The 27,544-nt window shown below is 45.4% G+C and overlaps 1 protein-coding gene and 1 long non-coding RNA gene across 8 annotated transcripts in view; one reads left to right on the forward strand and one right to left on the reverse strand.

The window, feature by feature from the left end:
- Positions 1-27,544, forward strand: part of LOC138570219 (uncharacterized) — a 464,546-nt gene that overhangs the window by 193,897 nt on the left and 243,105 nt on the right. For all 7 annotated transcript variants that reach the window (XM_069648951.1, XM_069648950.1, XM_069648949.1 and 4 more), the window contains exons 4-10: positions 55-126; positions 385-456; positions 548-619; positions 12,778-12,816; positions 13,893-13,958; positions 22,568-22,654; positions 24,833-24,916. In XM_069648951.1, the coding sequence (XP_069505052.1) occupies positions 55-126; positions 385-456; positions 548-619; positions 12,778-12,816; positions 13,893-13,958; positions 22,568-22,654; positions 24,833-24,916 (492 nt within the window). The remainder of the gene's footprint in view (positions 1-54; positions 127-384; positions 457-547; positions 620-12,777; positions 12,817-13,892; positions 13,959-22,567; positions 22,655-24,832; positions 24,917-27,544) is intronic.
- On the reverse strand, positions 15,921-17,473 carry LOC138570220 (uncharacterized). The gene is made up of 3 exons (XR_011303425.1): positions 17,386-17,473; positions 17,131-17,268; positions 15,921-16,216 (listed from the first exon to the last, which is right to left on the reverse strand). It is a non-coding gene; the product is annotated as an uncharacterized lncRNA (long non-coding RNA).

The raw sequence follows: 27,544 nt of genomic DNA on the forward strand, positions 1-27,544 counted from the left end.
TGTGTTGTTTGACTTCAGGAGACTGTCTAACTTTCTCTCTCCACCTGGTCATAGGGAGCACTCCTGGAAGTCTGTGAAGAGTCGGACGGCCTCTTTGGCATCACCCACTTCCCCAACCATTAGCTGGTATGTAACACTGCGCACCCCTTGCTGTCTGGGTTCAGGCCATGTTGCATGTGATGCACCAGGACAGTTCAGAAGTGTGGTCCACCTCAGTATGTGATATGGCGTACCGTATTGAGTGCTGTACCGGTCTGTGGGAATGTGTTGGATGGCATGGACAGAGACTTTGAGCATGCATACGCGGCATGCATTGTGTGGAGTTGTGCTGCATGTTGTGTCTGTAGGGTTTCTGATCACTTTTCTTTACCTTCATGTGCACAGGGATCCACCACTGAGTGCCCAGCAGAGTGGGACTGTCTCGTCCACACAAGGCACAACCTCCAAGACCAGCAGGTGGGTGTCTCTGCAAACATATTGTTAGTATTGAGCTGAGAGAGAGGAAGTTCAACATCTCAAATTCTTCATGCCTTCCTTCTCCTCCTAGTGACAATTCCATCCACCCACAAGAACATGATAATGTGCCATCATCATCACCACCTCCGTCCACCAATAACAAGTAAGTATGGAGTCCTTGACCTGGCTGGCACTATGGGATGCGACCCCATAGGGACTGGGTCCTAGGATGAGGGATGACTGTGCAAAAGGGCATCCTCTTACCCCCTCTTCTACTATGTGAGGAAGGGCATCCTACTATCACTACAGCAGGATGTTGCAAAGGGAGGTCAATTACAATATTTAATAGGCGCCCAATCCATGGCAGCCAAAAAAGTGATGGGTGGAAGGTTTTGAATGAATCTGAACCACTGGCATTGATCTGAGCAACCTTTACCCAACACCATTGTATAGCCTGACTGCGCCGTTGCAAAAGGGGTCCAGCCAACTGCAAATCAGTCAGGTACCACCACCAATGGCAGCAGCCCAGCCTAAACTGCTAGGCCAGGTCCCCTCTGCATGGAAACACAAGCAGCCCAGACATGTTTCGGCCTTGTTGGGCCTCATCAGTGAGGTGCAGCTTGGTATTCTATGGTTCCCAATCCACAGCACCAAGGGTTTATGTATCATAGAAAATATTTTCCCTTCCCACAATGTCATTTTCACATGAACCATAAAGTATTCACCCACCTACATGATCATTGGAGGACCAAGGCTGATACAGCATCTTCCCATCGCCTCCAATTATTGGAGGAGTATAACAGAGAACACTCAGCCATCCCCGCAGTCAAAAGAATGTTGTCCCATCCCTTCCCGGCAATGTGACAAGAATCTGAGAGAATATTCTCTGACTCTCATTCCACCATTGAAGGATGGCACATAAGGTATACTCACCTACCATCGTTGGAGCACGTGCCTCTGAGAATATTGCATCGCTGGCGGATCACTCAAGCCCAGCATCAGCCCATCACCTTTGATGGAGAAGAATTCAAAGGGAGAACACCACATCCCCCTCAAAGTATTAGAGCAATGACTAGAGACAGGTATCGTGTATCCCAGAACACATACGTAGAAGGGACCATGCAGAATGCTCTAACATGTCATCTAGCAATTGGAACAAAAACCATAGAGTATGGCCTCGAAGCTTGCGGTTAAAGTAAAAACCATACAGAATGTGCACTACCCCTCCCCTTCTACCTCCACCCATTGGAGGATGAAGCATGAAGAAAGTGCTGCCATCCCATCCCAAGAAAGTAGAACCACAGAGAATGCTCTGCCAACCCATCCACCATTGAAAGTAGAACCACAGAGAATGCTCTGCCATCCCATCCACCATTGAAAGTAGAACCACAGAGAATGCTCTGCCATCCCATCCACCATTGAAAGTAGAACCAAAATGAATGTTCTGCCATCCCATCCACCATTGAAAGTAGAACCACAGAGAATGCTCTGCCAACCCATCCACCATTGAAAGTAGAACCACAGAGAATGTTCTGCCATCCCATCCACCATTGAAAGTAGAACCAAAATGAATGTTCTGCCCTCCCATCCACCATTGAAAGTAGAACCACAGAGAAAGTTCTGCCATCCCATCCACCATTGAAAATAGAACCACAGAGAATGTTCTGCCATCCCATCCACCATTGAAAGTAGAACCACAGAGAATGCTCTGCCAACCCATCCACCATTGAAAGTAGAACCACAGAGAATGTTCTGCCATCCCATCCACCATTGAAAGTAGAACCACAGAGAATGCTCTGCCATCCCATCCACCATTGAAAGTAGAACCAAAATGAATGCTCTGCCATCCCATCCACCATTGAAAGTAGAACCATAGAGAATGCTCTGCCATCCCATCCACCATTGAAAATAGAACCACAGAGAATGCTCTGCCATCCCATCCACCATTGAAAGTAGAACCATAGAGAATGTTCTGCCATCCAATCCACCATTGAACGTTTAACCACAGAGAAGGCTCTGCATCCCATCCACCATTGAAAGTAGAAAGTAGAACCACAGAGAATGCTGTGCCATCCCATCCACCATTGGAAGTAGAACCACAGAGAATGCTCTGCCATCCCATCCACCATTGGAAGTAGAACCACAGAGAATGCTCTGCCATCCCATCCACCATTGGAAGTAGAACCACAGATAATGCTCTGCCATCCCATCCACCATTAGAAGTAGAACCACAGAGAATGCTCTGCCATCCCATCCACCATTGAAAGTAGAACCACAGAGAATGCTCTGCCATCCCATTCACCATTGAAAGTAGAAAGTAGAACCACAGAGAATTATCTGCCATCCCATCCACCATTGAAACTAGAACCACAAAGAATGTTCTGCATCCCATCCACCATTGAAAGTAGAACCACAAAGAATGCTCTGCCATCCCATCCCCCATTGAAAGTAGAACCACAAAGAATGTTCTGCCATCCCATCCACCATTGAAAGTAGAACCACAAAGAATGTTCTGCATCCCATCCACCATTGAAAGTAGAACCACAAAGAATATTCTGCCATCTCATCCCCCATTGAAAGTAGAACCACAAAGAATGTTCTGCATCCCATCCACCATTGAAAGTAGAACCACAAAGAATGTTCTGCCATCCCATCCACCACTGAAAGTAGGACCACAGAGAATGCTCTGCCATCCCATCCACCATTGAAAGTAGAACCAAAATGAATGCTCTGCCATCCCATCCACCATTGAAAGTAGAACCACAGAGAATGTTCTGCCATCCCATCCACCATTGAAAGTAGAACCACAGAGAAGGCTCTGCATCCCATCCACCATTGAAAGTAGAACCACAGAGAAGGCTCTGCATCCCATCCACCATTGAAAGTAGAACCAGAGAGAAGGCTCTGCATCCCATCCACCATTGAAAGTAGAACCACAGAGAATGCTCTGCCATCCCATCCACCATTGAAAGTAGGAAGTAGAACACAGAGAATGCTCTGCCATCCCATCCCAAGAAAGAAAGTAGAACCACAGAGAATGCTCTGCCCTCCCATACACCATTGAAAGTAGAACCACAGAGAATGCTCTGCCATTCCATCCCAAGAAAGAAAGTAGAACCACAGAAAATGCTCTGCCATCCCATCCCAAGAAAGAAAGTAGAACCACAAAGAATGATCTGCCAACCCATCCCAAGAAAGAAAGTAGAACCACAGAGAATGCTCTGCCATCCCATCCCAAGAAAGAAAGTAGAACCACAGAGAATGCTCTGCCATCCCATCCCAAGAAAGAAAGTAGAACCACAGAGAATGCTCTGCCATCCCATCCCAAGAAAGAAAGTAGAACCACAGAGAATGCTCTGCCAACCCATCCACCATTGAAACTAGAACCACAGAGAATGCTGTGCCATCCCATCCACCATTGAAACTAGAACCACAGAGAATGTTCTGCCCTCCCATCCACCATTGAAAGTAGAACCACAGAGAATGTTCTGCCATCCCATCCACCATTGAAAATAGAACCACAGAGAATGTTCTGCCATCCCATCCACCATTGAAAGTAGAACCACAGAGAATGCTCTGCCAACCCATCCACCATTGGAAGTAGAACCACAGAGAATGTTCTGCCATCCCATCCACCATTGAAAGTAGAACCACAGAGAATGCTCTGCCATCCCATCCACCATTGAAAGTAGAACCAAAATGAATGCTCTGCCATCCCATCCACCACTGAAAGTAGAACCATAGAGAATGCTCTGCCATCCCATCCACCATTGAAAATAGAACCACAGAGAATGCTCTGCCATCCCATCCACCATTGAAAGTAGAACCACAGAGAATGTTCTGCCATCCATTCCACCATTGAAAGTAGAACCACAGAGAAGGCTCTGCATCCCATCCACCATTGAAAGTAGAAAGTAGAACCACAGAGAATGCTGTGCCATCCCATCCACCATTGGAAGTAGAACCACAGAGAATGCTCTGCCATCCCATCCACCATTGGAAGTAGAACCACAGAGAATGCTCTGCCATCCCATCCACCATTGAAAGTAGAACCACAGAGAATGCTGTGCCATCCCATCCACCATTGAAACTAGAACCACAGAGAATGTTCTGCCCTCCCATCCGCCATTGAAAGTAGAACCACAGAGAATGTTCTGCCATCCCATCCACCATTGAAAGTAGAACCACAGAGAATGCTCTGCCAACCCATCCACCATTGGAAGTAGAACCACAGAGAATGTTCTGCCATCCCATCCACCATTGAAAGTAGAACCACAGAGAATGTTCTGCCATCCCATCCACCATTGAAAGTAGAACCACAGAGAATGCTCTGCCATCCCATCCACCATTGAAAGTAGAACCAAAATGAATGCTCTGCCATCCCATCCACCATTGAAAGTAGAACCACAGAGAATGCTCTGTCATCCCATCCACCATTGAAAATAGAACCACAGAGAATGCTCTGCCATCCCATCCACCATTGAAAGTAGAACCATAGAGAATGTTCTGCCATCCCATCCACCATTGAAAGTAGAACCACAGAGAAGGCTCTGCATCCCATCCACCATTGAAAGTAGAAAGTAGAACCACAGAGAATGCTGTGCCATCCCATCCACCATTGGAAGTAGAACCACAGAGAATGCTCTGCCATCCCATCCACCATTGGAAGTAGAACCACAGAGAATGCTCTGCCATCCCATCCACCATTGGAAGTAGAACCACAGAGAATGCTCTGCCATCCCATCCACCATTGAAAGTAGAACCACAGAGAATGCTCTGCCATCCCATCCCCCATTTAAAGTAGAACCACAAAGAATGTTCTGCCATCCCATCCACCATTGAAAGTAGAACCACAAAGAATGTTCTGCATCCCATCCACCATTGAAAGTAGAACCACAAAGAATGTTCTGCATCCCATCCACCATTGAAAGTAGAACCACAAAGAATGCTCTGCCATCCCATCCACCATTGAAAGTAGAACCAAAATGAATGCTCTGCCATCCCATCCACCATTGAAAGTAGAACCACAGAGAATGTTCTGCCATCCCATCCACCATTGAAAGTAGAACCACAGAGAAGGCTCTGCATCCCATCCACCATTGAAAGTAGAACCACAGAGAAGGCTCTGCATCCCATCCACCATTGAAAGTAGAACCACAGAGAATGACCTGCCATCCCATCCACCATTGAAAGTAGAACCACAGAGAATGCTCTGCCATCCCATCCACCATTGAAAGTAGGAAGTAGAACACAGAGAATGCTCTGCCATCCCATCCCAAGAAAGAAAGTAGAACCACAGAGAATGCTCCGCCCTCCCATACACCATTGAAAGTAGAACCACAGAGAATGCTCTGCCATCCCATCCACCATTGAAAGTAGAACCAAAATGAATGCTCTGCCATCCCATCCACCATTGAAAGTAGAACCACAGAGAATGTTCTGCCATCCCATCCACCATTGAAAGTAGAACCACAGAGAAGGCTCTGCATCCCATCCACCATTGAAAGTAGAACCACAGAGAAGGCTCTGCATCCCATCCACCATTGAAAGTAGAACCACAGAGAATGACCTGCCATCCCATCCACCATTGAAAGTAGAACCACAGAGAATGCTCTGCCATCCCATCCACCATTGAAAGTAGGAAGTAGAACACAGAGAATGCTCTGCCATCCCATCCCAAGAAAGAAAGTAGAACCACAGAGAATGCTCCGCCCTCCCATCCACCATTGAAAGTAGAAAGTAGAACCACAGAGAATTATCTGCCATCCCATCCACCATTGAAAGTAGAACCACAAAGAATGCTCTGCCATCCCATCCCCCATTTAAAGTAGAACCACAAAGAATGTTCTGCCATCCCATCCACCATTGAAAGTAGAACCACAAAGAATGTTCTGCATCCCATCCACCATTGAAAGTAGAACCACAAAGAATGTTCTGCATCCCATCCACCATTGAAAGTAGAACCACAAAGAATGCTCTGCCATCCCATCCACCATTGAAAGTAGAACCAAAATGAATGCTCTGCCATCCCATCCACCATTGAAAGTAGAACCACAGAGAATGTTCTGCCATCCCATCCACCATTGAAAGTAGAACCACAGAGAAGGCTCTGCATCCCATCCACCATTGAAAGTAGAACCACAGAGAAGGCTCTGCATCCCATCCACCATTGAAAGTAGAACCACAGAGAATGCCCTGCCATCCCATCCACCATTGAAAGTAGAACCACAGAGAATGCTCTGCCATCCCATCCACCATTGAAAGTAGGAAGTAGAACACAGAGAATGCTCTGCCATCCCATCCCAAGAAAGAAAGTAGAACCACAGAGAATGCTCCGCCCTCCCATACACCATTGAAAGTAGAACCACAGAGAATGCTCTGCCATTCCATCCCAAGAAAGAAAGTAGAACCACAGAGAATGCTCTGCCATCCCATCCCAAGAAAGAAAGTAGAACCACAAAGAATGATCTGCCAACCCATCCCAAGAAAGAAAGTAGAACCGCAGAGAATGCTCTGCCATCCCATCCCAAGAAATAAAGTAGAACCACAGAGAATGCTCTGCCATCCCATCCCAAGAAAGAAAGTAGAACCATAGAGAATGCTCTGCCATCCCATCCACCATTGAAAATAGAACCACAGAGAATGCTCTGCCATCCCATCCACCAGTGAAAGTAGAACCACATAGAATGCTCTGCCATCCCATCCCAAGAAAGACAGTAGAACCACAGAGAATGCTCTGCCATCCCATCCACCATTGAAAGTAGAACCATAGAGAATGTTCTACCATCCCATCCACCATTGAAAGTAGAACCACAGAGAAGGCTCTGCATCCCATCCACCATTGAAAGTAGAAAGTAGAACCACAGAGAATGCTGTGCCATCCCATCCACCATTGCAAGTAGAACCACAGAGAATGCTGTGCCATCCCATCCACCATTGGAAGTAGAACCACAGAGAATGCTCTGCCATTCCATCCACCATTGCAAGTAGAACCACAGAGAATGCTCTGCCATCCCATCCACCATTGGAAGTAGAACCACAGAAAATGCTCTGCCATCCCATCCACCATTGAAAGTAGAACCACAAAGAATGCTCTGCCATCCCATCCACCATTGAAAGTAGAAAGTAGAACCACAGAGAATTATCTGCCATCCCATCCACCATTGGAAGTAGAACCACAAAGAATGCTCTGCCATCCCATCCCCCATTGAAAGTAGAACCACAAAGAATGTTCTGCCATCCCATCCACCATTGAAAGTAGAACCACAAAGAATGTTCTGCATCCCATCCACCATTGAAAGTAGAACCACAAAGAATATTCTGCCATCCCATCCCCCATTGAAAGTAGAACCACAAAGAATGTTCTGCATCCCATCCACCATTGAAAGTAGAACCACAAAGAATGCTCTGCCATCCCATCCACCATTGAAAGTAGAACCACAAAGAATGCTCTGCCATCCCATCCACCACTGAAGGTAGGACCACAGAGAATGCTCTGCCATCCCATCCCAATAAAGAAAGTAGAACCACAAAGAATGATCTGCCAACCCATCCCAAGAAAGAAAGTAGAACCACAGAGAATGCTCTGCCATCCCATCCCAAGAAATACAGTAGAACCACAGAGAATGCTCTGCCATCCCATCCACCATTGAAAATAGAACCACAGAGAATGCTCTGCCATCCCATCCACCAGTGAAAGTAGAACCACAGAGAATGCTCTGCCATCCCATCCACCATTGAAAGTAGAACCATAGAGAATGTTCTGCCATCCCATCCACCATTGAAAGTAGAACCACAGAGAATGTTCTGCCATCCCATCCACCATTGAAAGTAGAACCACAGAGAATGCTCTGCCATCCCATCCACCATTGAAAGTAGAACCAAAATGGATGCTCTGCCATCCCATCCACCATTGAAAGTAGAACCACAGAGAATGCTCTGTCATCCCATCCACCATTGAAAATAGAACCACAGAGAATGCTCTGCCATCCCATCCACCATTGAAAGTAGAACCATAGAGAATGTTCTGCCATCCCATCCACCATTGAAAGTAGAACCACAGAGAAGGCTCTGCATCCCATCCACCATTGAAAGTAGAAAGTAGAACCACAGAGAATGCTGTGCCATCCCATCCACCATTGGAAGTAGAACCACAGAGAATGCTCTGCCATCCCATCCACCATTGGAAGTAGAACCACAGAGAATGCTCTGCCATCCCATCCACCATTGGAAGTAGAACCACAGAGAATGCTCTGCCATCCCATCCACCATTGAAAGTAGAAGCACAGAGAATGCTCTGCCATCCCATCCACCATTGAAAGTAGAAAGTAGAACCACAGAGAATTATCTGCCATCCCATCCACCATTGAAAGTAGAACCACAAAGAATGCTCTGCCATCCCATCCCCCATTTAAAGTAGAACCACAAAGAATGTTCTGCCATCCCATCCACCATTGAAAGTAGAACCACAAAGAATGTTCTGCATCCCATCCACCATTGAAAGTAGAACCACAAAGAATGTTCTGCATCCCATCCACCATTGAAAGTAGAACCACAAAGAATGCTCTGCCATCCCATCCACCATTGAAAGTAGAACCAAAATGAATGCTCTGCCATCCCATCCACCATTGAAAGTAGAACCACAGAGAATGTTCTGCCATCCCATCCACCATTGAAAGTAGAACCACAGAGAAGGCTCTGCATCCCATCCACCATTGAAAGTAGAACCACAGAGAAGGCTCTGCATCCCATCCACCATTGAAAGTAGAACCACAGAGAATGCCCTGCCATCCCATCCACCATTAAAAGTAGAACCACAGAGAATACTCTGCCATCCCATCCACCATTGAAAGTAGGAAGTAGAACACAGAGAATGCTCTGCCATCCCATCCCAAGAAAGAAAGTAGAACCACAGAGAATGCTCCGCCCTCCCATACACCATTGAAAGTAGAACCACAGAGAATGCTCTGCCATTCCATCCCAAGAAAGAAAGTAGAACCACAGAGAATGCTCTGCCATCCCATCCCAAGAAAGAAAGTAGAACCACAAAGAATGATCTGCCAACCCATCCCAAGAAAGAAAGTAGAACCGCAGAGAATGCTCTGCCATCCCATCCCAAGAAATAAAGTAGAACCACAGAGAATGCTCTGCCATCCCATCCCAAGAAAGAAAGTAGAACCACAGAGAATGCTCTGCCATCCCATCCACCAGTGAAAGTAGAACCACAGAGAATGCTCTGCCATCCCATCCCAAGAAAGACAGTAGAACCACAGAGAATGCTCTGCCATCCCATCCACCATTGAAAGTAGAACCATAGAGAATGTTCTGCCATCCCATCCACCATTGAAAGTAGAACCACAGAGAAGGCTCTGCATCCCATCCACCATTGAAAGTAGAAAGTAGAACCACAGAGAATGCTGTGCCATCCCATCCACCATTGCAAGTAGAACCACAGAGAATGCTGTGCCATCCCATCCACCATTGGAAGTAGAACCACAGAGAATTCTCTGCCATCCCATCCACCATTGGAAGTAGAACCACAGAGAATGCTCTGCCATCCCATCCACCATTGGAAGTAGAACCACAGAAAATGCTCTGCCATCCCATCCACCATTGAAAGTAGAACCACAAAGAATGCTCTGCCATCCCATCCACCATTGAAAGTAGAAAGTAGAACCACAGAGAATTATCTGCCATCCCATCCACCATTGGAAGTAGAACCACAAAGAATGCTCTGCCATCCCATCCCCCATTGAAAGTAGAACCACAAAGAATGTTCTGCCATCCCATCCACCATTGAAAGTAGAACCACAAAGAATGTTCTGCATCCCATCCACCATTGAAAGTAGAACCACAAAGAATATTCTGCCATCCCATCCCCCATTGAAAGTAGAACCACAAAGAATGTTCTGCATCCCATCCACCATTGAAAGTAGAACCACAAAGAATGCTCTGCCATCCCATCCACCATTGAAAGTAGAACCACAAAGAATGCTCTGCCATCCCATCCACCACTGAAGGTAGGACCACAGAGAATGCTCTGCCATCCCATCCCAATAAAGAAAGTAGAACCACAAAGAATGATCTGCCAACCCATCCCAAGAAAGAAAGTAGAACCACAGAGAATGCTCTGCCATCCCATCCCAAGAAATACAGTAGAACCACAGAGAATGCTCTGCCATCCCATCCCAAGAAAGAAAGTAGAACCACAGAGAATGCTCTGCCATCCCATCCACCATTGAAAATAGAACCACAGAGAATGCTCTGCCATCCCATCCACCAGTGAAAGTAGAACCACAGAGAATGCTCTGCCATCCCATCCCAAGAAAGAAAGTAGAACCACAGAGAATGCTCTGCCATCCCATCCACCATTGAAAGTAGAACCATAGAGAATGTTCTGCCATCCCATCCACCATTGAAAGTAGAACCACAGAGAAGGCTCTGCATCCCATCCACCATTGAAAGTAGAAAGTAGAACCACAGAGAATGCTGTGCCATCCCATCCACCATTGCAAGTAGAACCACAGAGAATGCTGTGCCATCCCATCCACCATTGGAAGTAGAACCACAGAGAATGCTCTGCAATCCCATCCACCATTGGAAGTAGAACCACAGAGAATGCTCTGCCATCCCATCCACCATTGGAAGTAGAACCACAGAAAATGCTCTGCCATCCCATCCACCATTGAAAGTAGAACCACAGAGAATGCTCTGCCATCCCATCCACCCTTGAAAGTAGAAAGTAGAACCACAGAGAATTATCTGCCATCCCATCCACCATTGGAAGTAGAACCACAAAGAATGCTCTGCCATCCCATCCCCCATTGAAAGTAGAACCTCAAAGAATGTTCTGCCATCCCATCCACCATTGAAAGTAGAACCACAAAGAATGTTCTGCATCCCATCCACCATTGAAAGTAGAACCACAAAGAATATTCTGCCATCCCATCCCCCATTGAAAGTAGAACCACAAAGAATGTTCTGCATCCCATCCACCATTGAAAGTAGAACCACAAAGAATGCTCTGCCATCCCATCCACCACTGAAGGTAGGACCACAGAGAATTCTCTGCCATCCCATCCACCATTGAAAGTAGAACCAAAATGAATGCTCTGCCATCCCATCCACCATTGAAAGTAGAACCACAGAGAATATTCTGCCATCCCATCCACCATTGAAAGTAGAACCACAGAGAAGGCTCTGCATCCCATCCACCATTGAAAGTAGAACCACAGAGAAGGCTCTGCATCCCATCCACCATTGAAAATAAACCGCAGAGAAGGTCTGCATCCCATCCACCATTGAAAGTAGAACCACAGAGAATGCCCTGCCATCCCATCCACCATTGAAAGTAGAACCACAGAGAATGCTCTGCCATCCCATCCACCATTGAAAGTAGGAAGTACAACACAGAGAATGCTCTGCCATCCCATCCCAAGAAAGAAAGTAGAACCACAGAGAATGCTCTGCCCTCCCATACACCATTGAAAGTAGAACCACAGAGAATGCTCTGCCATTCCATCCCAAGAAAGAAAGTAGAACCACAGAGAATGCTCTGCCATCCCATCCCAAGAAAGAAAGTAGAACCACAAAGAATGATCTGCCAACCCATCCCAAGAAAGAAAGTAGAACCACAGAGAATGCTCTGCCATCCCATCCCAAGAAAGAAAGTAGAACCACAGAGAATGCTCTGCCATCCCATCCCAAGAAAAAAAGTAGAACCACAGATAATGCTCTGCCATCCCATCCACCATTGAAAGTAGAACCACAGAGAATGCTCTGCCATCCCATCCACCAGTGAAAGTAGAACCACAGAGAATGCTCTTTCTTTCCATCCAAAGAAAGAAAGTCGAACCACAGAGAATGTTCTGCCATCCCATCCACCATTGAAAGTAGAACCACAGAGAAGGCTCTGCCATCCTATCCTAAGAAGGAAAGTAGAACCACAGAGAAGGCTCTGCCATCCCATCCCACCATTGCATTAAGAATCATGGAGATCGCTCTCCCATTCCTCACCACCGTGAAGAGAACAACCATAGAGAATGCTCTTCTGGTCCATCTCATTCCGGCACCGTTTGGAAACAGGACCACAGGGAAGGCTCTCCTATACCATCGGCTCATTGGAGCAAGAGCGATAATCTCCCAGTTGTCCTCAGTTTTTGGTTGGCTGCCAAGCATAGAGCTGTGTCTCATCACCTTCAGCTATTGGTGAATGTTTTAGATGTACGTTCGCAAGCGCAGTGGTCTTCCCAGCCTGAGGCTGTTTAATTGGCCAGAATTCCAGAGTTTCATTGTGACTGGTGCGCTTTCTTTGCTGTGCAGGGCTCCAGGATCCAGGCTGTCCACGGGATACATCATCAGGTGAGATGTCCGTGCAAAAGATTTGAATACAAGTATGCAAAGTAAAGGTTTAAAACCTTTATAAGTTCCTTTCTGGTGTTACTGTAGCGTTCAGACAAACGCATACTTTAAAAGAATCCTATAGTGAACCTGCTGTAGAGATATGTTGGACATATAAGCACCAGGGGAAGAAGGAAGGTAAGTTATTGATATTTGTGTATGTGTGCGTGTGTGCATGTGTTTTTGCGCACGTGTGTGTGTGCACGTGTGTGTGCATGTGCGTGTGTGTGCGTGCGTGTGTGCATGTGTGTTTGCACACGTGTGTGTGTGTGCATGTGTGTTTGCGCACGTGGGTGCGTGTGCATGTGTTTGTGTGTGTGTGTGTGCATTTGTGTTTGTGCACGTGTGTGTGCATATGTGTTTGTGCACGTGTGTGTGCATGTGTGTGTGCATGCGTGGTTGCGCCTGTGTGTGCATGTGTTTGCGCATGTGTGTGTGTGCATGTGTGTTTGCGCACGTGTGTGTTCTTGTGCATGTGTGTTTGCACACATGGGTGTGTGTGTGTGTGCATGTGTTTGTGTGTGCATGTGTATTGTTGCACCTGGGTGTGTGCGTGTGTGTGCTTGTCTGTGCATGTGTGCATGTGTGTTTGAGCACGTGTGTTTGTGTGCATGTGCACACGTGGGTGTGTGTATGTGCATATGGTTGTGTGTGTGTGCATGTGTATTTGCGCACGTGTGTTTGCGCACGTGGGTGTATGTATGTGGGCATATGTCTGTGTGCGCACGTGTGTGTGCATGTTGTGTGTGTGTGTGTGTGTGTGTGTACACGTGGGGGCGAGAGGAAGACATCGAGGAGAGGGAATGGAAGAGCTGATGTAGGTGTGAAGCAGAAGGAGACATTCCTCAGAAGTCAGCAATGGCTAAACTGTTCTCTGGCCACCTGGGAGGCTTTGCGTTGCCCTCTGTGTTTGGTGGCGGTGCAGTAAGGTTGACATCTCCAGCCCTCTACTAGATGGCCTTAGTTTTCCTCTCTGTACTATATGCTCGGGAAATGGAAAGCAGAGAGTGAGATTTTCACATCTTCTCGTTCTACAGGGGACGACCCATTGAAGCGGCCCCTGTCCAGCCACACCCCATGTCTTTCAATGGAGTCCAGAAAAGGTGAGTTTGACAAGCGATGGCTGCACAGATCAATTTCTTACTTCAATAGTACCAGGGTTATGGCACTGAGAAGGGCTTGCATTTAGTTGAAAGCTAGTTTTCACAAAACTCTGTACAGGGTAGAAGGGGTGCCTTGCAAGCCTACCGGTTGAAGTATGTCTGAGCATACATTGATTGTAGTTGATGGTGTTACAGAGAGGGGACATTATAGGCAAGACATTCCTTAACAAGAGGGTCAGGGGTGTAAACACAGCTTGTATGGTCATTCTCAAGTATATTACAGACCAAATTATAAAGATCTTAAACCACAGATTATCGAGGGAGCTGTAGTCTTGTGTTGCGCGGTGCTGGTAGGAAGGTGATAGTAACTCTTCAGTATCGCGGGAGCTGTAGTCTTGTGTTGCGTTGTGCTGGTAGGAAGGTGATAGTAACTCTTCAGTATTGAGGGAGCTGTAGTCTTGTGTTGCACTATGCTGGTAGGAAGGAGATAGTAACTCTTCAGCATCGAGGGAGCTGTAGTCTTGTGTTTTGCTGTGCTGGTAGGAAGGTGATAGTAACTCTTCAGCATCGAGGGAGCTGTAGTCTTGTGTTTTGCTGTGCTGGTAGGAAGGTGATAGTAACTCTTCAGCATCGAGGGAGCTGTAGTCTTGTGTTTTGCTGTGCTGGTAGGAAGGTGATAGTAACTCTTCAGCATCGAGGGAGCTGTAGTCTTGTGTTGTGCTATGCTGGTAGGAAGGTGATAGTAACGCTTCAGTATCGAGGGAGCTGTAGTCTTGTGTTGTGCTGGTAGGAAGGTGATAGTAACTCTTCAGCATCGAGGGAGGTGTAGTCTTGTGTTGCGCTGTGCTGGTAGGAAGGTTATAGTAGCTCTTCAGTATCGCAGGAGCTGTAGTCTTTTGCTACGCGGTGCTGGTAGGAAGGTGATAGTAACTCTTCAGTAGCGAGGGACCTGTAGTCTTGAGTTGTGCTGTGATGATAGGAAGGTGATAGTAAATATTCAGTATTGAGGGAGCTGTAGTCTTGTGTTGTGCTGTGCTGGTAGGAAGGTGATAGTAACCATTCAGCATCGAAGGAGCTGTAGTCTTGTGTTGCACTGTGCTGGTAGGAAGGTGATAGTAACTCTTCAGTTGGTAGTTCCATTGGTATGGTCAAGCACCTGCCATGGCTTGCCGAAGGCCATGTCCAGTTGTCTACAGACTGTTACTCCCATTGTTGCAACGTGTAGATTGGCCCACTGGGGTATGTTTATTTACTAGTCAGTGGGATAGGGACCATGGGCAGAGGGCCCCATAGAAGATATCACATAACAAATACATTGAAATTAATTGAAACATCTTTAATTAAGTCAGAGTTAAGATGATCCAATTCATCACAACAAAACCCAGGGAATTTGGCAGGTGTGGAAAGTGACAAGAATCTTAACTCAGGGTCCCCCTGGTTGATCCACCCCTGAGCACATACATGAGATTGCAGCAGCTATCAACAATGAGGTCCCAAAGGCCATCATGCGTGACACCTACGGGTGGTCTGGGCTCCAAGTGAAGGTGGTCATCACTTCCCACACATACCATATTTCCTGGATTTTGTTGTGATGAGTTGGATCTTAGTAACTCTGTCTTAACTAAAGATTTTTCACTGAATAAATATCTATTTATCTATCTATCTATGATATGATATGTCATTTGTAACACACCTGTACACAAGTGTTTCAACATGAAAGTAAGTCTGATACCCCTCTTTCCATTCCCCAGTGTTCTAAAATGAACCCACAATTACACCAAACACAGATGCCTCTCGCATAAGCTACTGTCTAAAATCATGAACCCAATACGTATACAGTATTTAAAAAAATATTTTGAAATGTATTATTTTCACATGTTGTATAACATTAAAAAGGCACTAAGTGCCAAATACGTGATATTACACATTTTAAGCACTTTGCCATTGGATTAAAAAGCTGTAAATCTCAAACACAACTGCGTTGCGCAACAATCGAACGTCAAAAAGAGGGATACACAAAAATTATATAACAAGGTTTCATATTATTCTGACCACTTTGTTCATATAAAACACAATCCCACAGTTAATTAACAAGGGTATTCTAGATCGCTGTCGACATGTTTCGGCCTTTAATTTATTCCAGACACTATCCCTAGTGTCTTTAAACCTTCTTTTTTATGGCCATCTTCAGGACAGAATTTCTTCAAAATAAGTCAAAATAGACTTTATACCCCAACAGTAGATATGAACAACTGAATCTATAAAAAATATATACAAAAACAACATATCAGTCTCAAATACGTTCATTTCATGGGTTCAATTATTTACAAGGTCTCACCACATAACAGTTGCTGTTAAATACATTACTTTGGCACATTACTACTCCTCTTTCAAATAGACCTGTTTAAGACTAAAACAACACTATACATGCTTCACTTTAAAAAAAAACCTATGGGGCACAACAGGGCAATGTAAGCGAGCTGTTCAAAAATGCAGCTCCTTTACTCAATTTACAACTTATATATGATGTTGACTCTTGCAATCTTTCTCCAAATTCAATTAGAGCTAGTCATTAATAAGCTTTTCATTTCTTATATAATCTTTCTTAAAGTGCCAGATAGCACATTTAATTATTCCACCAGGATGGACCATACATTCTACTTATTTATTTATCTGTTCATAGTTGGCATCGTTGGCATTGGTTTTTTGACCTACGGGTTAAGGACATTCCACCAGCACCTATCACGGCCCCTGAAAGGGACAAAGTATTATGCGAACCATGCCTATTTTAATCAGCCTGGTTCCATTTACAAATCATGACAAAATGGTGTACTGATTCCACTACCTACTTTTGTCATCTGAAAATACAAATTTTCTTCTTCCCCAAATATGGCCCGTAGTTTTATATATACACAGGCCTCTCAGAGAAACTATACACGCAGCACTGCTACACAGCTTCTTTTGCTGCCGAAGTCCTCCGGGCGAACAAATGCCAATTTACAAAGGTCGTTTACAATGTCCTGAAAAACCAAGGGACACAAGAACCTTCCTCACCACTGTTTTTCCAAGGAAACGTTGCTTTTATCATGGTGATGCTAGCAGTCAGTCCGTTATTTCCACAAGGCTTTCCACATCAGGCTATTACAAATCACATCACTAATGTTGTGCTTACCCTATTGCAGCGAAGACCACGTTGTTTTTAAACGTATGCACGGGTTGCTTTTATTTCAGATCCAGCGGCATTGCAGCGCAGTAAAACATTCGTTTCAATGTTCGTAAACACCTCACAGGGATTTATCTTGTTTTAAACCTACGAACAACCAAAAAACAGACGCACGCACAATGCGGTCAAACAGGCATGCCGAGCTCTTATCTTTTCACAGGATCAAAGCGCAATTATCCTGCTGCGTTTATGGCACAAGCTTACCATCTTCCGTCGGTGTCCATGTTCACGCCGTGTTGCTTCATCTGCATTCACAAGCGAACAGCTCAACGGGTTGCTAATTATAGCCCTGACTGAAATCACATGATGTTTTTCCAGCTGCCCGCCTGAGACACGTCCTATCACGTGAGTACTTTTGCAACTAATGTGATAGTTGCTAAATTAAAGGATCTCAAGGTGTGTTTAATTTATGTAAATGACATCCGAGTGCGGTTAATGTCACATTGTGTGTTATTTTCTCATTCCTAAATATCAACATGCACTGTTAGAATCAGAACAAGTGCAGTTACACGGTCTGCTTTCCTCTTAAAGGCACATGCAAGAGATTTTTAATTCTCTTCTGTGGAGTATTCTCGGCGTTTTGACAGCAATGACAAACCCACAGAGGTTACAACTTGGGGAAACTGTGATTATTTAATGATTCACCAAGTACCTCGCAACGGACCCGGTGCACAGTACCATAGGTAGAGGTCAAAAAGCCATAGGGAAAATTACCATAGGGAAAATTACACCCCCTCGCCATCAACCGTTCACAGATAATGGCTTTACAAGAGGGTATTCCATTCTACTGACAAATTAAGGCCATGCTGGGCAGTTTTTAGAGTGTAAATCCATCTTTGTTCACATAGCGACAGTTTCCTTTGTCTATTGCCCCCTCTAGGGGTACTGGCAATTTTTTCGATAACAAACCACAGAAAATCTGTGTGTTTATGTTTTTTTTGTTCAAAATGAGCAACTAAAGGTTTGTTTGCCACCTTATTTTTTAGGCACGATCTGTGCTCACAGATACGTTGCCTAATTGGCCTAGTCGTTTTTCCGATATACAGTAAATCGCACGGGCATTTAATCCCATAGATCACCCAGTCAGTGGTGCAGGTCGTAAACGATCGTAACTGCCACAATTTACCGTTTAAGTCAACCGAGGACATATTTTTTGTAAGGTCACACACGGAACAGCGACCACATTTATGGTGGCCTGTTACTCGTGGCAAGTTCCAAAGTGTGGACTGTGGCGTGCCACTTTGTTTAAAGGGATAGGTATGTGCCAAAAGATCCAGATAGTTCTTTTGTCTTTTTAATGCAAATCTTGGGATGGTCGGGTTGAAGTCAGAAGTTTTCAGGAAATGCCAGTGTTTTTTCACGATTCTTCTCAGATCGTTACTAATGGGACTATATGTCGTGACACATGTCATTTTATCATCTTTGATGGTTTTCTCTCGGTGAAGGCACCTTTCTCGGTTGGTATGTTGAGCCCGTTTAAAGGCTCGTTGGATTATTCTTTTTGGGTACCCCCGTGACTTCAAGCGAAGTTTTTGATCTTTACCTTCGTTCATGAAATCACTGATGGAGGAACAATTCCTCCTAATTCTCAGAAATTGCCCAACTGGTAGGTTATCTCGAAGACTGAGCGGATGGAAACTGTTGTATCTCAGCAGGGTGTTTTTATCAGTCGGTTTTCGAAAAAGAGCGGTTTGTAAATGTCCCGAAAGCGTCTTCTTAATTAAAATATCTAAAAAAGATATTTGTTCAGGATTACTATCCATAGTGAATTGAATGCAGTTGTTTTGTGCATTTAACCAATTCAGAAAGAGATTTAGAGTAGACTGATCACCTTTCCATATCATCAGCACATCATCAATGTAACAAAACCATCTGGTGACGTTGCCTTTGAAAGGGTTGCTTTCATGGAAAACTGATGCTGCCTCAAAAGGGTCCATAAATGAATTTGCTAAGTCTGGGGCAAATGTCGCGCCCATACTGGTCCCATGAATCTGTTGGAAAAATGAACCATTGTATAGGAAAAAGTTCTCTGTTAAAACAAGACGTATACACTCTAAGATGAAATTTGTAGGTACTGCTTCTTGAGTTGTAGTGCGTTTGTTCAGGTAAAAACAACGTAGTCTTCGCCGCAATAGGGTAAGCACAACATTAGTGATGTGATTTGTAATAGCCTGATGTGGAAAGCCTTGTGGAAATAACGGACTGACTGCTAGCATCACCATGATAAAAGCAACCTTTCCTTGGAAAAACAGTGGTGACGAAGGTTCTTGTGTCCCTTGGTTTTTCAGGACATTGTAAACGACCTTTGTAAATTGGCATTTGTTCGCCCGGAGGACTTCGGCAGCAAAAGAAGCTGTGTAGCAGTGCTGCGTGTATAGTTTCTCTGAGAGGCCTGTGTATATATAAAACTACAGGCCATATTTGGGGAAAAAGAAAATTCGTATTTTCAGATGACAACAGTAGGTAGTGGAATCAGTACACCATTTTGTCATGATTTGTAAATGGAACCAGGCTGATTAAAATAGGCATGGTTCGCATAATACTTTGTCCCTTTCAGGGGCCGTGATAGGTGCTGGTGGAATGTCCTTAACCCGTAGGTCCACAAACCAATGCCAACGATGCCAACTATGAACAGATAAATAAATAAGTAGACTGTGTCGTCCATCCTGGTGGAATAATTAGATGTGATATCTGGCACTTTAAGAAAGATTATATAAGAAATGAAAAGCTTATTAATGACTAGCTCTAATTGAATTTGGAGAAAGATTGCAAGAGTCAACATCATATATAAGTTGTAAATTGAGTAAAGGAGCTGCATTTTTGAACAGCTCGCTTACATTGCCCTGTTGTGCCACATAGGTTTTTTTTTAAAGTGAAGCATGTATAGTGTTGTTTTAGTCTTAAACAGGTCTATTTGAAAGAGGAGTAGTAATGTGCCAAAGTAATGTATTTAACAGCAACTGTTATGTGGTGAGACCTTGTAAATAATTGAACCCATGAAATGAACGTATTTGAGACTGATATGTTGTTTTTGTATATATTTTTTATAGATTCAGTTGTTCATATCTACTGTTGGGGTATAAAGTCTATTTTGACTTATTTTGAAGAAATTCTGTCCTGAAGATGGCCATAAAAAAGAAGGTTTAAAGACACTAGGGATAGTGTCTGGAATAAATTAAAGGCCGAAACATGTCGACAGCGATCTAGAATACCCTTGTTAATTAACTGTGGGATTGTGTTTTATATGAACAAAGTGGTCAGAATAATATGAAACCTTGTTGTATAATTTTTGTGTATCCCTCTTTTTGACGTTCGATTGTTGCGCAACGCAGTTGTGTTCGAGATTTACAGCTTTTTAATCCAATGGCAAAGTGCTTAAAATGTGTAATATCACGTATTTGGCACTTAGTGCCTTTTTAATGTTATACAACATGTGAAAATAATACATTTCAAAATATTTTTGTAAATACTGTATACGTATTGGGTTCATGATTTTAGACAGTAGCTTATGCGAGAGGCATCTGTGTTTGGTGTAATTGTGGCTTCATTTAAGAACACGGGGGAATGGAAAGAGGGGTATCAGACTTACTTTCATGTTTCATAGTGTGCTCGCCTTAGAGCTAGTTCCCTTTGAGTCTCGGTCCCCCGATAAAAAAGTTGGGAACCTCGGTAACACACAAGTGTTTCAAGGCGCGACAAGACAAGTTAGAGAAGACAGAGGGAGGACAAGACAAATGATCTTACTAGGCCTTGTGTCCTTCCGATTGTGCAAGTGCAACAGCGCAAAGTGCAGTGGGTAAGGGGGAGGGGGAAGTGGCAGGGAGAGGGAAGTGGGAAGTGCAATCGGCAGCAAATGCTCTGAGCAAGTGCAGCCAGGGCAGTGCGGCTCTGGGTAAGTGCCAGGAGGCAGTGGACTCTAGATGTTACACTTAGAGCCCCTAAGTGTGTGGTAGACCCAGATGCAGTGCAGTGCAGACTGATCAAAGAGGATCCTGGTACTCAGCGAGGCTCTGAGGGTAGCTTGGCAACCAGTCAGTGCAGCAGACAAGTAGGTCAGCAGGGGAGGGAGAGAGAGAAAGCAGAAGAGAAAAGGAAGGTCTTGAGCTGCTTCTGGAACTTCAGGTGGTCTGGCTCAAGTTTGAGAGATGCAGGAAGGCCATTTTAGAGGGAGGCACCTACAGACGAGAGAGATCTACCCCCCACTCTCTGCCTGGAGAAGAGTCTGACCCTCAGAGAGTTGGAGGTAGCTGACCGAAGGGCTTGGGAAGGAAGGTACTTTGGAAGAGAGAGTTGGTTGAAATGCGGGTCCCGGCCCCAGAAAGCCTTGTTGATGATGCAAAGGGTCTTGAACTTGTTCCGTGCTGCCCCCGGGACCCAGTGTAGATATTGCGGGGCTGGAGAATTACGGTTGCTGGGCTTGAGGCCAAGGATAAGTTTTGCAGTCCTGTTCTGGATTAGCTGAAGAGGGTGGAGAGTACGGAGTGGCAGATTGAGTAAGTGACTGTTGCAGTAGTCCATCCTAGAGAGAACAAGAGCTCTGGAGTCAGTGAGCTTCTGGGGGAAAGTGAGAAAAGGAAGGATACACCTGAGGAGGTGAAGCTGGTAGTGGGCCTTCTTGGCGAGGTCTGTGATGTGAGGAGAAGGAGATGGTGGAGTCCAAGATGACACCAAGATTTTTTGCCTCACAGGAAGGGGAAGGAAGAGGACCCAAGGAAGGCAGCCAGAGTGAGAGAGGGAAAGCGGGAGTGGGGGTCCCAATGACGAGGATCTCAGTCTTACTGGCATTAAGGCAGAGATCGTTGGAGGCACACCAATCCTGAATCGTGGATAGACAGTCAGGAATGAGCGAGAGAGGCGAGGACACTGAGGGGAGCCTGAAAGAGAGCAGAGCGTCATCCGGATAACACTGATAGTTAAACTGGTCAAGTAGACATTGAAGAGCCAGGGTGAGAGCGCAGAGCCCTGGGAAACACCACGTGTGGAGAGAGAGGCGGAGAAGAGAAAGGACCCAAGTTGGACCAGTGAGGGTCAGTCCCGAAGGAAGGAGGCCAACCACTCAAAGTCCTGATCCAGTGGGTGGGAGGGGGACAAGGGCAGACACAGGAAGCCAGGACAGAGGAGCGGGTGAGGGAGAGACACGCATGAAGCGCAAAAGAATTAAAAAAATATTTTAAAAGGAATGTGCCTTAGAAGGCACGACTCACCCGAGCTCCTGAGGATGGTAAATGGTATACACATATATAGTCATACACATAGTGTGGGTGTTTTCTGTGATCTGCTTTCCAATGTATATGTGATCGGTCAGTGATTGGTCAACTCTGTCAATGTTCTCCCCATGTCATGATGGAATGCCCTAAATGTGTTTGTTCATTTTGTCTCTCTGTAGCCAAACAACGCAGGCAAAGAGTGCCAGCCTCCCGCGCATGCCCACTGCCGCAGGGTATAAGATGACAACGGAGGACTACAAGAAGCTGTGAGCAAGTGTACATTTCATCTTCCCTGTCCCCCTTGGCCTGGGTGTACCTTTCTCTATATACCTTTCTTCCTGGGTCCCATATGTACCCTAACTCCCTGACCCTACATTCAGCATTCCTTTCTCAGCTCTGCCCTCTCCCTGAACAAGGTGTCCATTCATGTCATTTGCATACCCAGCTGTCTATGGCTTCGAACTGAGTGTGAACTTCCAAGGGTAGCCACTAGGTCGCGCTGTGACCCATTCTATTTCTTACAGTGTATATAGATGATACACTTTTTGAAACTTTGTTGTTTCCAAGACTATTTTGAATGGAAGCTGCATACCTTTGGCCACTGAACACTGAGGCAGTGTGTTGAGAGGTGGGCGGGGGGGGGAGGTTGGTGTAGTGGCGATTAGTGACATTTTTAATTGGAGGTGCACACATATTTCCTCCAAATATGCGAGAGTGACCCAGTATAGCGAGAGAGCCCGAACTAACCAATGGTGTTCAGGGGTCTTCCGCAGGCCCTATTCCCCCCCTGACATTTTTTTTATTAGAGGTTAAAATTGTGCATTTTACAGCACACTTTAAGTAAAGAATTGGTTAAAAAGCCAAACAGTTTGCAAGTGGTAGTGTAGGGCACCTCATGCCACAATCACCAACAGGGCACAGGAGCATTTCCCAACGCATCTTCATGATGCCTTTGCCCACAATATGTGCCAGTATAAAAACATGTTCACGCTGCCCATACATTTCCATGCTGGCTGCACAAATATTCCCATATATGAACATACCCATGTTTCTTTTGAGCATAATGGCAGTAACAATAGTATAAGAAAACAACTGCTGGTTCTGCCAACATATGGCATTATGCCCACACAAGAGCATACTCCAGTTGGCCCTGCCATTAAAAATGCTGTGCCACAATATGAAAACATGTTCAAATTGGCTGGCCCAAAATGCCATTGTAGTCACGTAATAACACATCATGCTTGCGTTATAATAGATGGTGAGTAAAAAATGCTGTGCCAAAGAAATAGCTAGGTTGGCTGTATCGAAATGCAAGTCTAACCATGCAATAACATGCATCATGCTAGCTTTATTATAGATGCCCAGAAAAGATTTCAATGCTAAAGAAATAGCTGGACTGGTTGTACAAATATCTAGACTGGCTGCACCAAAATGCCAGTCTAGCCACATAATAACACTTATCATGCCTGCCTTATCAAATGTCATGCTACAGTAAGAAATGGCTAGACTGACTGCTCCAAATGTCAGTCTAGACACAAATTAAGACATATCATGCCTGCTTTAGCACACCACAACATTAATTTGCTCGCTCATTCACTTGTTCATTCACTTCGTTTGTTCGTTTGTTCGTTCGTTCATTCCTTTATTCTATCATTCACTCGCTCATTCACTCATTCATTCACTCGCCACCCATACACGCATGCATATATATTAAATACACTCATTTTTTTTGCCCTAGTCCGGTCAGCTCCTTGCAGCCCGCCACTTATAGAGCACAACTTTCATCAAAAGGATTTCTTTGGCGCTATGACCTAGCAAAGAAGGCATTTCAGAGCTCATGAGAAGGAATCAGGAATGGTCTTGATCCAAAGGCGGCAAAGTGTTTGAGAGCCTTGAGGCAACTTCTGCACATGTATGACCGCTGAACAGGTGGGAAGTAGCGAGCAGGTTTTTTAGGAGTGTGGACTTCTGGAGGGATGTATAGCTGAAAGTTCCATGTGAGGAAAGCGTAAGCGTGAAGCGTGATACATGGGGATATTAATCGCTAATACATCAAGAAATCTCACACATCACAAAACACAAAATGACCACATATATGTATTCTTTCCCCCTATCGATTACTCTGAGCCTCCCTCCACTGGCTGCTTTCGCTTATTTTCTGTGCTGCGTGGTAGGAACTTTTCCCCGCTGTTCTGTTTAGTTACTCCGGCGCCCTTTCGCCGTCTTGGTCCCACTCGTGCACTCTCAGATCCCGTCTTGCTCCCTGTCTTGCTCCCTGTCTTGCTCCCGTCTTGCTCCCTGTCTTGCTCCCTGTCTTGCTCCCTGTCTTGCTCCCTGTCTTGCTCCCTGTCTTGCTCCCTCATTGCTCCCGTCTTGCTCCCGTTCCCTCCCTCTGCTGTCTGCATGCTTCTCGCTCACTCACTAACCGTTGCTCCCGCTTTTAGGGCACCGTTCAACACCAGAAACAGGCTGTCGGAGAGCACAGAAGATAATGACTCCCCGTTTACCCCCGAAGAGCTTTCAAAGAGGTAACTGGGGGCTTTGCTGTGGTAGAGGTCTGGGCTGGGGACTGTCAAGAAGTGGGTAATGCCTGTGTTGGGTATGTTGGGGAAGTGTGGATATGGACTCGGGGGAGTATGGTGGGAGGAGTGGGTATGGATTCAGGGGAGTATGGTGGGAGAAGTGAGTATGGACTCTGGGGAGTATGGTGGGAGGACTGTGTATAGACTCTGGGGAGTATGGTGGGAGGAGTTGGCATGGATTCGGGGAGTATGGTGGGAGGAGTGAGTATGGACTCGGGGGAGTATGGTGGGAGGACTGTGTATAGACTCTGGGGAGTATGGTGGGAGGAGTGGGTATAGACTCAGGGAGTATGGTAGGAGGAGTGGGTATGGATTCAGGGGCGTATGGTGGGAGGAGTGAGTAAGGACTCAGGTGAGTATGGTGGGAGGAGTGAGTATGGACTCGGGGGAGTATGGTGGGAGGAGTCAGTATGGACTCGGGGGAGTATGGTGGGAGGAGTGGGTATAGACTCAGGGGAGTATGGTGGGAGAAGTGGGTATAGACTCGGGGGAGTATAGTGTGAGGAGTGGGTATAGACTCTGGGGAGTATGGTGGAAGGAGTCGGTATGGATTCAGAGGAGTATGTTGGGAGGAGTGAGTATGGAATCGTGGGAGTATGGTGGGAGGAGTGGGTACAGACTCTGGGGAGTATGGTGGGAGGAGTGAGTATGGACTCGGTGGAGTATGGTGGGAGGAGTGGGTATAGACTCTGGGGAGTATGGTGGAAGGAGTTGGCATGGATTCAGGGGAGTATGGTGGAGGAGTGGGTATAGACTCAGGGGGTATGGTTGGAGGAGTGGGTATGGATTCAGGGGCATATGGTGGGAGGAGTGGGTACAGACTCTGGGGAGTATGGTGGGAGGAGTGAGTATGGACTCGGTGGAGTATGGTGGCAGGAGTAGGTATAGATTCAGGGGAGTATGGTGGGAGGAGTCCGCATAGATTCAGGGGAGTATGGTGGAGGAGTGGGTATAGACTCAGGGGGGTATGGTTGAAGTAGTGGGTATGGATTCAGGGGCGTATGGTGGGAGGAGTGAGTATGGACTCGGGCGAGTATGGTGGGAGGAGTCAGTATGGACTCGGGGGAGTATGGTGGGAGGAGTGGGTATAGACTCAGGGGAGTATGTTGGGGGAAGTGGGTAATTTAAGGGGTGGGTATGCTTTGGGTGGGTATGATGTTAGAACGTTAAAGCAAGTTGGGAAATAAAAGGAGACTGAGAAAAAAGGAACTGTAATATAGTCACTTGTGTTTACCAAAGATTATTATTAGACAGCATGTGTCATAAGGTGTAAACATAAGTATGCAAAAGGTAGTATTCACAACTGGTTGATAACACAGAGTACACAAATACATAGATTAGGTTTTTACAGATCCTGGGGATAGGTAAAAGTTACAACAGAAAAAAACGCCAACACGTGTTTCAACCCTAACCGGGTCGTCCTCAGGCCGTATACATCTATAACTGACATTGTCCAAAAATAAACAGTGATAAATGAAATCCAACACAAAGAAACCAATATTGTATGTGGTTTCACAGTTGTGCAGTTCCAAAAGGATTCACAGAGGAAAAAGCAGGTAGAGGGCAGGGGGGAGGGAAGTGAAGACAAAAACTTGTTATTATAAAGCATATAAACTCTGGATCATTGATAATCAAATGTATAGTTCGATGAAACTAAGGATGACACTTGGTGAACAAAAACACATTCTATTTAAATTCATGATATGAGTTAATTACTGGATGGTACCTGGTAAATTGTAGACAAGGTACTAGTGCGTGATATCTCGCGTTAGTCTATAAGTGTATTTTCCCGGTCTAATGACGTCCATTGAGTTCCTAAATCTGAAAGCAGACACAACGCTTTTGTAATATATACTATTGAAAAATCACATTTGAAAAAACATTTCCAAATAAGAGGCTCCATTTCTTACCTCCCAATTCACATTTCGGAAGTGAAACGGATAAGGTGGCTGTGATAGGCTCCATGTTTACAGTTGCCCAATTACAAAGTAGTTGCAGTGTTTTCAAAAGTGAACTAGAATGAAAAATAGAATGTTTGACTGGTTTTGCATTTGGATCTAAATTGAATAGCATTGAATAAATAGCATTGAGTGATAGTTTAGACAATCTAACTAGCGCTCCTCAACGGAGAAAAAACGACCGCGGCATTCTTTGGGGAGGAAACTCACCATATTTCCGCTTTAATGCGAGCACAGAGTAGAGACGTGCAAGTGTGCCGGCTCCGTAGTACAGGAATGAGGGTGTTGGCCGGGGCAGAGTTGCCAACTCCTCAGTCCAGAAAGTAGCTAGAGGCTGTCCTAAAAGTAGCTAAAAGTAGCTAAATGACATCACTGCCTAATTAGCATAATCTCGCAGCATTCTCGTGCCTCTCGCGGCCGGGCGGGGGCATCAGTGACATGACGTGACTTGTTGTGCTGGAGCCTGGCTACAAGGACGGGTGCATTGATTGGGGGGTACTGCTATTGTTTTGTTGACATACACCCTTTTCTATTGGTTTGGAAACTTGCAAGTCTCCAAACCAATAGAAAAAAGTGTACGTCTTCAAACCAATGAAAGTAGCTAGATTTGTCGCTA

The sequence above is a fragment of the Ambystoma mexicanum genome, chromosome 2q (genome assembly GCF_040938575.1).
Source record: "Ambystoma mexicanum isolate Mex_15411 chromosome 2q, UKY_AmexF1_1, whole genome shotgun sequence".
Taxonomy (NCBI): Eukaryota; Metazoa; Chordata; class Amphibia; order Caudata; family Ambystomatidae; genus Ambystoma; species Ambystoma mexicanum.